Raw genomic sequence first — 15887 nt, 5'->3', positions numbered from 1 at the left:
ATGAGAATAGGGGTCGTGTGCTAGCTCATTTGAAAGGTTCTTCAACTCTCTATTCAGTAATATAAACATTTATATAATTATTTATACAGGGTGTCCTTCTACTTCTTTTTTTTTCAAATAATTTAATTTAATAAAAATTTTTTGGACACCCTGTATAAATAATGGTGTACATGTTTACATTACTGAATATAGAATTGAAGAACCTTTTAAATGAGCTATCACACGACCCCTATTCTCATTTAAAAAAATCATCGATTATGTCATCACGCCCAGACGGATGACGTCACTAGTATATCATATATGCGACAATATAATAAGTTAAAAATAAAAATCGACCTGTTTCGGGTTTTTTCCTTAAAGTCGCCGGTTTACGAAATAACGAATTTATTCCTTTCTTTTGCACCAAGCTGTATACACATGCAACGGTGGAAAATAGTGTCGCGCACGCGTGATTAGAAATTAAAAAACAAAGTAGTTTTGAATACTGTATTGGTAAAAACTCTTCGGGATTTCATCAATCGATGTTTAAAGAATATCTAATTTTTGAAGGATAAAAATGACCGATTTCGCAATTTTTCAATTTTTAATCGCTTATATGTCAAAAATAATCAACTTTAGAGAAAAGTCACTAAATACCTTTCCTGTTTGGAATGATCTACAAAACCTAAAAAAACTTTGATCCATGCAAAAAAAAAATAATTTTAGGAAAAAAACAAAAAAAAACGTTTAAAACGTTTTTGACCCACTTTTGGTCCTGGCAACATGCAAATTTGTTTAAAGGGGTCCTTTTTGAGTAAGATTGTGCAAAAAATCCGAATCGGAATATTTTCCTAGCGGATGCGCAGTGGCTTTCATTTGTTTGAAGTTCAAGTGAAATATACATATTTATAAATAATAGAAATGTATTAAAAGCTATATCTTCCTTGGTTGGTTGGTCCAATTCATTGTTTTCATATAACTCTACCTAAGAAGAGAAGAGCAAAAAATGTGTGCTGGTTATAGAACCATCAGTGTGTTGATCTATTTATTGAAAATATTTCTAAAGGTAATACATGTTGGTTGTTGTTCTCTGGTCGTATCTCTATGTATAGTAAATGTGAGGAATACTTAAGTCACACCCGATTTGGTTTCCGTAGTATTCTGGGCTAATTGGCAAAATACAAGGAAAAGTTATTTACCAGCAATTTTATTGCTGGAATCGAATCTTATGATTGTGTATATTAATAATATAGGTATGCAAAGTCCGCAGATAGTGTGCTACTTTTATTATAAACAAAATGGCGCCTGAAAATCGTGTTTTTTTTTAATTTTTGCTCAATAACTCCAAAGATTTTAACTTTACAAAAAAACACTCAAACAAAAGTTCACCGTAATTAAATTCTGCATAGAGACGTGTTTCTCCCGATTTTCTTCGACGAAAATTTTCCACGGAAAATGCGGGGTTTACCAACAAAATCTTTAATTTTCAACTAAAATTTTAGATAAGAACTATAAGAATCTAGATAAGATTCTTTATCAATAATTAAATAACTTGGTAATATAAAAGCACTTTTTGTATAAATTATAATTCCAGCAGCCGATGGAAATTGAATAAACAGTTTAGCAACAATTAAATTGCAAATTAAAAATTTACGGTCGCTATAATAACCACAATAATTACGATACATAAGAATAACTATAATTTTTGTATAAAAGACACTGTACCTATCTAATGTATTTTACAGAATTAAAATTGGACTATTTAAGCGACCTCAGGAATATTTTAAAATTATAAACAATTTTTTGGCTATAAACAGATAGAATATTTTGGTAAATAATAAATTAAATTAAATTATGAAAACGGGATTGGAAAAAAGCGGCAGGACGCTTCTTCTAAAAGAAAAAACGTTTAATTATGATGACTGGTTCCTGGGATACAACCGGTCAAAGTTGACCGGCATTTACGGCAAAAATTTAAACAATAGGATTATAATTTTCGAAGCATCACCTTTTTATTTTGGTCCTATTTCTCCACACCAATTTTCATATCTTTAAAATACTTACAACATATATTATTATAATAAAAACTATCGATATTACGAGTGAAAATTGACAAAAATAGCAAAATTCCAATAAAAAATTAGGTTGGAGAAAATGTAATCTCAAAGTTCTAAATCGGTATACGTTAAAAAAAATGCGTTTTCTCGGCTTCCTATGGAGCAATTTTCTTCAACTTACTGCAAGTGTACCTTTTAACGTTAAAAACCGTACCTGGATCCCGCGTATGGAAAAAAAGTTGATTAATAGCAAGCTGAAAATTTGTTAGTAGCTTAAGGGTGTCTAGTCGGATAGACTTTGATATATGGGAACACTGGAACAGGGGCAGTTTTAATTGTGGAATAGGTTAAATGTTTGGAACGGTCACACCACAAAAACGGCACATTTATTTTGTCCGACAGAACAGACTTAAACTCTCCGACCAGAGATTAAACTCTCATGCATAAATCAGACTGCTATTTATCACCTGTCATAATTCCTGTCATTTGACATATTCTACATGTTCCACTGATTAAAACGCCCATTTGGTGATAAATAGCAGTCTGATTTTTGCATGAGAGTTTAATCTTTGTTCGAAGAATTTAAGTCTGTTCTGTCGGACAAAATACATGTGCCGTTTTCGTGGTCTGACCGTTCCAAATTTTTAACCTGTTCCACAATTAAAACTTCCCCTGTTCCAGTGTTCCCATATATCAAAGTTTGTCCGACTAGACACCCTTAAGCTATTAACAAATTTTCAGCTTGCTATTAAGCAACTTTTTTTTCATACGTTTTTTTCGCTAAACTGTTCGTTCAATTTACATCGGCTTCTGGGACTATAATCTATACAAAAAGAGCTTTTATTCTACCAAGTTATTTAATTATTCATAAACAATTACTTATCTAAAATTTTAGTTGAAAATTAAAAATTTTGTTTGAAAAACTCGCATTTTACGGGGAAAATTATCGGCGAACTAAATCGCGAAAAACCCGTCTCTAAGCACAATTTAATCACGGTGAATTTTTATCTGGGTATTTTTGGTGTAGAGTTAAAATCTTTGGAGTTATAGAGCAAAAATTGAAAAAAACACGATTTTCGGGCGCCATTTTGTTTATAAAAAAGTAGCACACTATCTGCGGACTTTGCATACCTATATTATTAATATATACAATCATAAGATTCGATTCCAGCAATAAAATTGCTGGTAAATAACTTTTCCCAAAAATGGCCTATTCTCCGATAATTAATCTGCCCAGATTATAACGGGTTTGGAACGAGAGGCGTTGTTGGGGATGAACATACTTTTTTAAAATATGATATTTGTTTTGGTACACATATACTGTTGTATTGTTTATTGACATTCAAAAGGCATTTGACCATGTTAATCACTTTATGTTGATCAAAAGTCTAAGACACATTGACCTAGGTGGCAAAAACGTTCGCATAATAGCAAATTTATATTGGAATCAAACAACATTAGTTTTAGCAGACGGTTTGGCACTACAGAAGAACAACAAGGTTTTAGGTCGGGAAGGTCATCCACTGACGCTATATTTGTAATGAGGCAAGTTCAAGAGAAACCGTTGGAATACAACAAGTTGCCATATTTATGTTTCGTGGACCTTAAGAAAGCATTTGACAGGGTCACATTAAAGGACGTTATCCATTTGTTATACTCGAAAGAGGTACCTCTAGGAATAATTAAAACGATCGAAATCATCTACCAGAACAACACAATAAAAGTAAAAGTGGAAGATGAACTAACTGACCCAATTGAAGCCGGCAATGGCATAAGACAGGGGAATTCCTTGAGTCCTTTATTGTTGAACCTTATCATGGACGAAATAATAAAAGAAGTAAGAACTAAAAAAGGATACCAAATGGGAGAAAAACAACTTAGAATAATCTGCTATGCAGACAATGCAATATACTAACCCCTCAAAGTGTAGATGATTTACAACGTATGCTGCAAAAATTTAACATAACCGCCAGAAAATTTAACATCGTAATTTTCCCAAAAAAGACAAAATGCATTGTTATAAGCAGATCCAATAAGATGTCAATTGGAGCTGGAAGGTCAGATAATAGAACAAGTGATGGAGTTTAAATACCTAGGCATGACACTTTCTAGCTATACGGAAGGCTCGAAACAGAAGTGGAAGATCAAGTGAATAGAGCAAACAGAGCCGCAGGTTGCCTGAATGACACAATTTGGAGAAATAAAAATATCGGAAAAGAAATGAAAGACAGAATTTACAAAACAGTGATCAGACCAATAATGACATACACGGCAGAAACACGACCCGACACAGAGAGGACAAAAATATTGCTCGAAACAGTGGAGATGAAAACCCTCAGAAAAGTCGATGGTAAGACTCTATGGGACAGAGCCAGAAGTACAGATATACGACGGAGATGCAAGGTAGATAACATTAATAACTGGGTAAGAAACAGAAGAATAAAATGGAATGTCCACATAAGCCGAATGACAACAAATGAGGTAGTCAGGACAGCGAAAGACGGTTCCCTAATAGGAACACAATCAGTGGGAAGACCACGAAAACGATGGAACGACAACTTACTAGAAGCACATTGAAAAAAACAGACAGAGTCATATCTATACAAAAAGAAGAAGAAGAAGAAGGTTTGGAATTACAGGCTGTTAATATTAAAAGAGGAGTTCGGTAGGAATGCCTCTTGTCGCCCCTGTTTTTCCATGTTTATCCCGAGAGAATTTTTATAAATGCAGAGTTTCTGGAAAACAAGAAGGAATAATTGTAAACGGTGAAATCTGGTTATGATTTGAGAATACGAAGTCCAAAGTAAACAGTGAATTATTGATTCTCTGGTAAATAATGGGTATAATATAGTATATTAAGTATGGAGAACGGTAAGGGTTTTGTACCGATCGAAGACAATTGTTTGGAGGAGGAGCAGAGCGACGACTCCAATTATTGTCTGAGATCGGTTACCCTTAACGTTCGACATGCTTATAACGTTTTTTGCACGATTGATACCATTATAAATTATAAAATTAAACATTTTCGTCATATTGACTAGTTTCATTCATTTTATCAAGATAGATACTTTGGTTGTTAGGTAATAACTAGGGTGCATAACAACAATGGAGAATTGAGTTTTTATTTAGTTGTCAATAATTTTAAGTACATCCCAAACAAGTGGGATTTCATTAAATAATTTAACAAATTGTACCATAAGTTTCAATATTAATAAATAATTCGTTAGTTTTCTTTATTCTTTCAAAAAATAAATTAAAATTAAGAGATTTTTTAACTCGACGGTAAGTGAATTACTTACCGTCGAGTTGGAGTACTTACCATCGAGTTGGATTACTTACCGTCGAGTTGCTAGTAAATGTCACCTACTGACGTAAAATCTGTCACGGTAAACAGTCAAAAATGATCAATCGTGCAAAAAATTATATACTGCTACAACTTAAATTATAAAACAAAATCGGTGAATAATTTTTTCGAATTAGTCTCCAATCACAATGATATTTTCAACGTTTACTCTTGTCCCTACTCTTTAATAAAATAAAGCTTAATATGTTTTGACCACTCGATTGAGATGCATGTTAATGACCACTCTGTATGTTAATTATTAATTGTTTACAATAAAAACTATTTATCAATACATAGCATTTTTGTCATAACATTCATATGTACCTACGTAGCTTTAAATATGCGGACACATCAGTAATAAAAAGTGCAGTCTAACTTGTGAAATCAGTTCTGCAGCAAAATGATCGCTGCAAATATTCTACTTGTTTTAAATTTTTTAACCGCATTTGGAAAAGCAAAAGGTAAGTTTTATTTATAAATATAAAAAGAAAAAAAATATAAAATGTTACTCTTTCTTTCTTCTCCCCTTCCTTTTAACCTATCTGGATGTCGTACTTGGGCTAGATAGTTTCATTTCCATTTACTCATCTCTTCAATTTTTTGTATTTCCTGCCATTATTGTCAATTCCTAGAGTGATTTTTGTTTAACTGTTCTCGCCTCTACTACTTGCTATATCCATTTTTTTTTTGCTTCACCTGTCTCTTTTCCTTTTTACGATGTTCTTTGCTTTCTAACTATTATGTTATATATTTTTATTCTTGTTTGAACTGTATTGTATTTAACTTTGAACTTTTTAAAAAATGCACAAGGAAAAGAAAATGTTTTTCTTGTAGTTGACTGTATACCATCAATCACAAAAATTGGAAAAAATCATTCGTAAAAGGTATAAAATTTTTATTAAAATCCCTTTAAAGGGCTACATCACAACAAGACGTTTTCGAATTTTATAAAAAATTATCAGTGTTAGATAAACTGGATGCTAGCTGAGCCACCAAAGAAAAATATTCGTGTAAAAACCCTTTAAATATAACATAGATGCGTTAAAACTGCATACTTTAATAAAATGCCTTATGATGGTCACATGTCAACTAGGATAATGCCCCAAGGTAATGTAATGAATTTCCCAACAAGTGGGATCCAAATTGAGTTGTTTACATTCCAATGACTTAATGGCAACTGACTCAGTATTTCTCTCACTCGAATGTACTGCGTTGGGCTTCATCCCTTTTCGTCATTGCTCAGGTTTGACAAACATATGGGTCTAATCAATGTTCTGTAAATAGTCATTTTGGTTCTTTTGTCTAATAATTTCGGTGTCATCAATCTTTTAATAGCTCTCCCCTCTGGAAATGCGTGCATTTATTTCGACCCTTACGGAATTCTTCTGATTTCTGTGCCCAGATATGTGAAGGCATCCACACGTTCAAGAGTGTAGTTGTCTATTGTGATATAATTTTCAGTGTCAGGTGTTCTTTTGACGGTCATGTAATTCGTTTTTGCTTCGTTTGTTAAAAGCTCCCTTTATCGTGCTTTAGGATCAATGTTTTTGAACGCTCCAGTTAGTCGTTTTGAAGTGTAGAACTACATCGTCTTCATATGCAGTAATTTGTACTGTCTTGGTATTTCATTCGTTTTTCTGACGAGTGACTCAAGAACTAGGTTCTTCGTTTTCGCAAGAACAAGACCAAGACCAAGACCGCCTAATTTTAGCAAGACCAAGACCAAGACTTACCGTGCAAGACTTGAGCAAGAACAAGACTAAGCCTGCGAGACTCTTGCGTCTTGCAGTTGGAACTAAGGGTCGTTTTAGGGAGTATATAAGTTCGGCTATATTCTTAAATACTCTATGAGAAACAAAAAAAAATTGTAAAAAAATTTTGAAAATTGGATTTATGCGCATTATGAACAATACCATAAACCGGTGCCGCCCAAAATCCCGACAGCCAAAATCCCGACAGCCAAAATCCCGACGGCCAAAACACCGACACGCCAGAATCCCGACATGCAACAATCCTCGCATAAGTAAACATTCCGACTTTTGTTAATACTTTTAATACAAAATACTTTTGTTTAGTAACAAAAAATAAAAAACAAGAAATAAATGTAATTATATGTTAAAAAGAAACTTATCAAACCTGTCGGGATTCTGACCTGTCGGGATTCTGGCCGTCGGGATTGTGGCTGTCGGGATTTTGGCTGTCGGGATTTTGGGGTAGACCCACCATAAACATACATAGCGAATAAAAATACCCATTAAAAAACACGACACATTTGACATGTACTCAGAGGTCATTATCATCATGTAAAAATAAAATATTTTGTACATTCTTTCCCAGCAGCCGAATTATTCGCTCTGAAATTAATTGTCCAGATTTTGAGAATAGTCGCCTTCTAATCATAACATAACATTCCTGCTTTGCGACGCCTACAGTAATATCGAATATCGTATATAAACTCTTTAAAAATGTGTCACCCTAGCTAATAGAAAATAGACTTAATAGGTATATAAGTAATTGATTTTTTTCATCATTAGTTTTCTAGGAATCCAAACACCAGAAATCTTATCGGTATGCATAATATTATAGTAAGACGTTTTTCTAAGATATGCAATAGGCTAATGGGCAACTGCGAGACTTGCAAGACTCTTGCTGCAAGACCAAGACCAAGACCGGGAGCGCAATACCAAGACCAAGACCAAGACCAGGTGTACTGGCGCAAGACCAAGACCAAGACTGTCTAAGTCTCGTCTTGGTCTTGAATTTGGGCAACACTAATTATTATCAGTAGTAATTGCACAAGAGCTCTAAAATTCTATATTAATTTTAGAGATCGAGTGCAATTTGTTGCGATTTTTTCATGAATAAAACGGTTAAAAACCAAAATTTTATTGTAATTTATGTATGTAAGTACAAATTAGTACAATTTATTAAACACACAGTTGTTATAAATATTTTACGGTTGAAAGTCACCACTTTTATAATTTTTAAAATATTTATTGTCATTAATGTCACTGAATGTATTTTTTCGTAGCAACAAAGGGCATCTGACGTAATATACTTGACGACGGAAAATTATCAAAAATTATCGGGTATAATATCACAAGAGAGTGAGAATAAATGGAAAATAATGCGACAGTTTTTCGAAAATTTGTTGTCTGGCAATAGACACGAGTAAAAATGAAGCATTATTTTTTTATTTATTCTTACTGTCGTGTGATATTCGCAAGGTTATTTTTTTAATACGTATATTATGGATATTTTCTTAAATTTGACAGTTGTCAAAACTAGGAAACAGGTTGCCATTAAACAGAAACAATCTACTTAAAAAATTCTATCGGTAATTTTCTACAGTAGATAATTCTCAGTATAATTTTAATCTGATTGGACAGAATTAAACACGTGATCAAATATCTTACTATACGATTGGAAGTTAAAATCATCAAAAAATAATCGAGATTTAATTTAGATTTATGTAGCTTTCTATTGGTCAGAATCTCCTATGAATGAAATAATCATGTATAATGTAACTCTTAAAATCGCGATATCTTACCTTTTTCGTGAAAAATCCAAAAAATCTCAAATTTTCACCTTTGACCCTGAATAAATTTTATTGCACACATAGGATCGATGGGGATTTTTAAAACTTTATTTGTTATGGTAAACCTTTGCGCTCACCTGCGCAATTATGGCAAAAATTTGGATTTCCAGCGATTTTTGTTATTTGCCAACTATTTTGATGTCTAAGTTGACAAGATTAATATACGTCACGGAATCAGCAAAATTTAAATCATTAGTAATAAGTTATTTATTTTTAGACAATCTGTATAAAGAGCTGCCATCAATATTTCACATTGACGATTATGAGAAATGTAAAATGGAGTCAAAATTGTTCTGCAAAGTATCTGTTACTCTTAAACCATTGGATAATAATATATCATCGAAGCACTGGAAGATGATAGAGGTAATAATATGTCAACTGCATTTTGAATGTGTTATGAAATAAGAGTAGGTACGACATATTCATCTTTTTCTTCTTTCTGCAGTCTGTTTCCTTCCACTCCTGGATAAAAGCTGAGTTATCCACTCTTCACTGTTTTGTGCTATTGGATGCCAGTTTCTCCATACTCTTGCTTTGGTGTCGCCAAGCCATCGTTTTTGTGACTGCGTAATAAATATAGTCTGGGCAGATTATTGGAGAAATGGTATTGGAAAAATGCGACAGGAGGCTTCTTTTAAAAGAAAAAAACGTTTAATTGCCATGAAAGGTTCCTGAGATACAACCGGTCAAAGTTGACTGACTTTTACGGCAAAGATATAAACAATAGGTCCTCTTTCGGACCTCTTTCTCTATACCAATTTTCGTATCTTTAAAATACTCATAACGTATACTATTATAATAAAAACTATTGATATATTACAAGTGAAAATTGCCAAAAATAGCAAAATTACAATAAAAAATTAGGATGGAGAAAATGTAATCTCAAAGTTCAAAATCGGTATACGTTAAAAAAATGCATTTTCTCGGCTTCTCATGAAGCAATTTTCTTCATTCTTTTTTTCCCAAGTAACTCGAGTGGAGCCCACTAACTAACGCATTATTAAATGTCAAAGTTGCTTTTGTTTTGTTATAATAAATTAATTTATTTATTATAACAAAAATTTTTAATTTGTTTAAATAAAGATTGTTTAAATAATTATACAGCTTTCAAATGAGAATATTTGTGTTTTTAAAGTTAAAAGGTGCACTTGTAGTAAGTTTATATAAAAAAAGTCTACAACTGGAAAAAATATGTAGTTTTCTTCTCTTATAAATATATTAATCTATTATAACAAAACAAAAGCAAGTTTGACATTTAATAATGCGTTAGTTAGATGGCTCCACTCGAGTTACTTGGGAACAAAAAAAAAAAGAATGAAGAAAATTGCTCTATGGGAAGCCCAGAAATAGTATATTGTACAACAAGAGAGGAAAAAGACATATTTCTCACGAGCGCAGAAGTTTGTTGCCCGCAAATCAAGCGAGGGAGAAATATGTCGTTTTCTCACGTGTTGTACACAGTACTTTTTCTATGTATGCGTTTTTGCCAAGAGTTGAAATTTCAAAATGAAATAATTTAGGGGCTTTTATGTAGATTATATGACAAAATTTAAATTAAATACATATTATACACATATGTAGGTATTTAATATTCTTAATATTTATATACTTTTATTTATTTAAAATTATCGTTACCAGTTATATTTGAACAGTTTTGAAAGGTAATTCCTGGTAAGTTTTGATTTGACACATTTTATTTGACAAAAATATTTGTGTTTGTATTGTGCATGTTACCATGGAAATCGCGATTCTACGTATGGAACCCGTGAGAAAAAATATGTCTCACTTCAATGGCCGACTTTTCTCACAGCCTGAGAAATTGTTCGTTTTGAATGTATGTAACTAGTGAGAGAAGTTGCACATAGTATAGTATCTATAGAAAAATGCATTTTTTTAACGTATACCGATTTTAAACAGATTACATTTTCTGCAACCTAATTTTTGATTAAAATTTTGCAATTTTTGGCAATTTTCACTCGTAATATCGATAGTTTTTATTATAATAATATATGTTATTAAAAGTTTGTTTCTTTTAAAAGAAGCGTCCTGCCGCTTTTTTTCCAATACTGTTTTCATGATTTAAGTTATTTTAATATTTCCCAAAATATTCTATTTGTTTATAATTTTAAAATATTCCCGAGGCCGCTTAAATAGCTCAATTTCAATTCTGTAAAGTACATTAGATAGGTACAGTGTCTTTTTATTCATAACTCATAGCTATTCTTATGTATCATAATTATAGTGGTTATCATAGGGACCGTAAATTTTTAATTACCAATAAATTCAATTGTTGCTAAACTGTTCATTCAATTTCTATCGGCTTCTGGAATTATACGAAAAGAGCTTTTAAATTACCAAGTTATTTAATTATTGATAAACAACTACTTAACTAAAATTTTAGTTGAAAATTAAAGATTTTGTTGGAAAAACCCGCATTTTCCGGGGAAAATTTTCGTCGAAGTAAATTGGGAAAAACACGTCTCTATGCAGAATTTAATTACGGTGAATTTTTATTTGGGTATTACAGTAATTTTTGATCAAAGTTTTGCAATTTTTGGCAATTTTCACTCGTAGTATCGATAGTTTTTATTATAATAATATATGTTAGTCAACGTTTGTTCTTTTAAAAGAAGCGTCCTGCCGTTTTTTTCCAATACTGTTTTCATGATTTAAGATAATTTAATAGTTCCCGAAATATTCTATTTGTTTAGAGGCCAAAAAATTGTTTATACTTTTAAAATATTCCTGAGGCCGCTTAAATAGTCGAATTTCAATTCTGTAAAGTACATTAGATAGGTACAGTGCCTTCTTATTCAAAACAAAACTCATAGTTATTCTTATGTATCATAATTATAGTGGTTATCATAGCGACCCTAAATTTTTAATTAACAATAAATTCAATTGTTGCTAAACTATTCATTCAATTACTATTCATTCAATTTCCATCGGCTTCTGGAATTACAATCTATACGAAAAAAGCTGTTATATTACCAAGTTATTTAATTATTGATAAACAACTACTTAACTAAAATTTTAGTTGAAAATTAAAGATTTTGTTGGAAAAACCAGCATTTTCCGGGGAAAATTTTCGTCGAAGTAAATTGGGAAAAACACGTCTCTACGCAGAATTTAATTACGGTGAATTTTTATTTGAGTGTTTTTGGTGTAAAGTTAAAATCTTTGGAGTTATAGAGCAAAAATTGAAAAAAAAAACTCGATTTTCGGGCGCCATTTTGTTTATAAAAAAGTAGCACACTACTGCGGACTTTGCATACTATATTATTAATATCTACATATATACAATCATAAGATTCGATTTGCAATAAAATTGCTGGTAAATAAATTTTCCTTGTATTTTGCTAATTAGACAAGAGTAATATTAAAATATATCAGTATATACGCAGACCTACCACACATTGGTGTTCTTGTGGCTCCAATATTCATTGTTCAGCAGATTTTCTAGTTTTTATTCACTTCCCGCAATTAATACAGCATCGTTGGTATATCGCATGTTATTAACAATAATTCTTCCGGTACCTTTAATACCTTGTAGTGCCTCATCCATAACTCGTGCAAATATTTCCTCTAAGTAGAGGTTAAATAATAATGTCGAAAATATACAAACTTGTTTAACTCTTCTTTGGATTTTAATGGTGATGTTCTTGTTCTACCAGGACCACGTTTACCTTGGATCTTTCACTGAATGGCCAGATGTAAAAGATCATATTTCAGTGTGTCTCATGATGTGACCTAACTATTCCAGCTTGCGTTTCTCTATTGTACTGACCAGTTGTTTCTTCTTCTTTGAGTGCCTCTCCTATCGGAGATTGGATATCATTAGGGCGATTCTAATTTTATTTACTGCTGTTTTGAATAATTCGTTAGTGGTACAGCCAGACCACTCTCTCAAATTTCTCATCCAGGACATTCTTCTACGGCCTAGATTTCTTCGTCCTTGGATTTTTCCTTGCATTATATTTTGTAGGAATGTGTACTTTTGCCCTCTCATCAGGTGACCTAAGTATTCAAGTTTTCTCTTTTTTATATTCAGTAGAACTTCTGGCTCGTTAATTATTCTGCGTATTACTTCTTCGTTTGTAATTTTATCCACCCAACTTATTCTTAGTATACGGCGGTAGCACCACATCTCAAAGCTTTCAAGATTTTTAATATTCCTCTGTTTAAGAGTCCATGACTCAACACCGTAAAGCAAAGTACTGAATACATAGCATTTTAACATTCTAGTTCATAGATGAATACTAATATCACGATTACAAAATAATTTTTTTATTTTTATAAAAGTAGACCTGGCAATTTCAATACGTCTTTTTATCTCGTGATTTTGGTCACCTGTTTCATTGATAAGGGTTCCCAAGTATTTGTATTCGTTTACTTTTTCAAGTTGGGTACCGTTTATTGTGATACTAGTGTCATTTATTGGATTCTTACTGAAGGTCATATATTTGGTTTTCTTGACGTTCATCCTTATGCCGTAGTTATTACATATCTCATTCATACTTTCAACTAGATGTTGTAGATCTTCCGCTGTTCTTGCCATTATCACAGTATCGTCAGCATATCGAATGTTATTAATAACTTCTCCATTGACTATTATCCCTTCGTTTGCATATGAGAGAGCTTCTTGGCATATTTGGTTTGGTTTGGTTGGAAACTCGCCTCAGCTTGCTATGCAATACGATCTGTCTCAAGGGAACTCAATTTAGCATCTTCTAAAATAACATATTTTTCGTTGTTCGAGTCTCATCTTCGATATGGTCTTCCTTTTTGGGGTTCTAGTACAGCTGCTCAATTTGATGTCATTTTTAGATTGCAAAAAAGAGCAATAAGATATTTGTTTGGCCTCAGAAGATCTACACATTGCAGAAGTTACTTCAGAGATCACGAAATTTTAACACTTCCATCTTTATATATTCTAGAAACGGTTTGTTTAATTCGTAAACACCTTCATGTCTTTCCATCAAGGCCCACTCATCTTTACTCCACCAGAAATTCAATCTTTGATATTTATTTACCGATTCCATCCACTGAGTTAGTAAAGAAATCTATATTATATTCCGCAAAGAAACTGTACAATCATCTTCCGTTACAACTTAAATCTGCAACATCTTTCCCTAAGTTCCGTAAAATGACAAGAGCCTATCTATCCAAAAGACCATATTATTCAATAGAAGAATTTCTTAATGAATAACTAAGAAAATTGGGTTCCATGCGCAGTAGCATAAACTCAGTTCCTTATGTTGTACCTATTTTATTTTATTTGTTGTATGTTCAATTTGCAATTTATATATATTTTGCAATAAATTGTTTTTGTCTTGGCTTTTATATCTTATACTGTACATTATTGACGATTTATCTAATTTTAGTAAATTGTAGTTGTTATTTGTTATTTATATTATGTTTTTCTTTTGACTGTATGTAAGCTTTGTCCATAAAATTGTAAAAATTTTCAGTGACAATAAAGCATATTTCTATTCTGGTCGCTGTAGATATTAAACAAGAGCGGTGACAATATATAACCCTGTCGTACCCCTCTACGTATTTCTATTTCGTCCGATAGTAGGTCTTCTATTTTTATATTAGCTCGCTGATTCCAGTACAGATTTAATATCATTTGTATGTCTCTGGTGTCAATGTTCTTACTCTCCAGGATTTATTTGAGTTTACTGTGGTGTACTTTGTCAAAGGCCTTTTCAAAATCTATAAAGCAGGCGTGTACCTCTTGGTTAACATCTAGGCATCTCTGTGTTAGAACGTTCAAGGCAAAGAGAGCATCCTTGTACCTAATACTTTTCGGAATCCCATCTGTGTATCGTTAATATCGATGTCTAGTTTTTGATAGATTCGGGTGTGGATGACTCTAAGAAATATTTTAAGCAGGTGACTCATCAAGGATATTGTTCGATGATCTGAACATTGCAATGCCTTAGTTTTCTTCGGTATGGTGACAAACGTAGACAGCAACCATTCTTGCGGTATTATATCAAACCATATATAACCAGTTGTTTGGTTTGGTTCAACTCTCTAAGGACCTCGTCATTCTAACTCTATCGACCTAGCCTATTTTTAGTAGTCGTCTGTATATCTATGTTCGTCTCAAAGGCTTCTACGCGTTTAAACATAGCCTCACTTAGAGTCCACATTTCCACCTTATACAGTAGTACTTGAAAGATATAGCAATATGTCATTTGAAAGCGAAGGTCTATACTAATATTGTGGCTGCAACGTACGTTTCTCACTTTCACAAAGGTAGCTCCGACTTGTTCTTTTTTCTTTCTTCTTTTCCTTTTATATAGGCAGTACTGCCTGATTTTCTTCTACGGTGACTTTCATTCTGTCCCTTAATTGTCATTCCATCTTTTCCTTGGGCGTCCTATACTTCTTCTACCTAACGGTGACTTGTTGCTTGCTATTCTTACTATCCTTCATTCAGACATCCTGCTTATGTGTTGATTCCACTCTTCTTTTCTGTTCTTTACCCAGGTATCTATATTGTCTACTCCACATATGTGTTTGATTTCTTCACTTCTTACCCTGTTTTGTAGTACTTTTCCAGCAATCCTTCTTATGATCTTCATTTCGTTATCTCCAGATATCTTTGTTTTGCTTGTATCTGGTTTTGTTTCGCCGTGTAAGCCATTGTTTCCACTCTTAGATGTTTGTTACTTCTTCTATTCTTTTGTTACTTGTTCTATTCTGCTTTTAATTTCTGCGGTTGGATCCCAGCTCTCCTAGACCGGGAGATATTATACAGAAGTTCAGCCACGATTTTCTAAGTCCTGCCTTTTGCAATACTGGAAGTGTAGACGCGGTACTTACAATATGTGGAAACATCCACAACTTTCCTGTGACATTTTCCTGTAAAAACTAGATTTTCCCAAAAAATAAAAAT

General features: G+C 32.6%; 1 protein-coding gene across 1 annotated transcript in view; it reads left to right on the top strand.

Moving 5' to 3' along the window:
* Positions 1–5750: 5750 nt before the first annotated feature.
* Positions 5751–15887, top strand: part of LOC126892390 (O-acyltransferase like protein-like) — a 112030-nt gene continuing 101893 nt past the window's right edge. Inside the window, exons 1-2 of the mRNA XM_050661908.1 lie at positions 5751–5840; positions 9195–9340. Of these exons, the coding sequence (XP_050517865.1) occupies positions 5780–5840; positions 9195–9340 (207 nt within the window). The 5' untranslated portion in view covers positions 5751–5779. The remainder of the gene's footprint in view (positions 5841–9194; positions 9341–15887) is intronic.

This window comes from Diabrotica virgifera, chromosome 9, assembly GCF_917563875.1.
Source record: "Diabrotica virgifera virgifera chromosome 9, PGI_DIABVI_V3a".
In the NCBI taxonomy this organism is placed as follows: Eukaryota; Metazoa; Arthropoda; class Insecta; order Coleoptera; family Chrysomelidae; genus Diabrotica; species Diabrotica virgifera.
The sequence above is the reverse complement of the archived record's forward strand: the minus strand, read 5'-3'. Positions and strand labels throughout refer to the sequence as shown.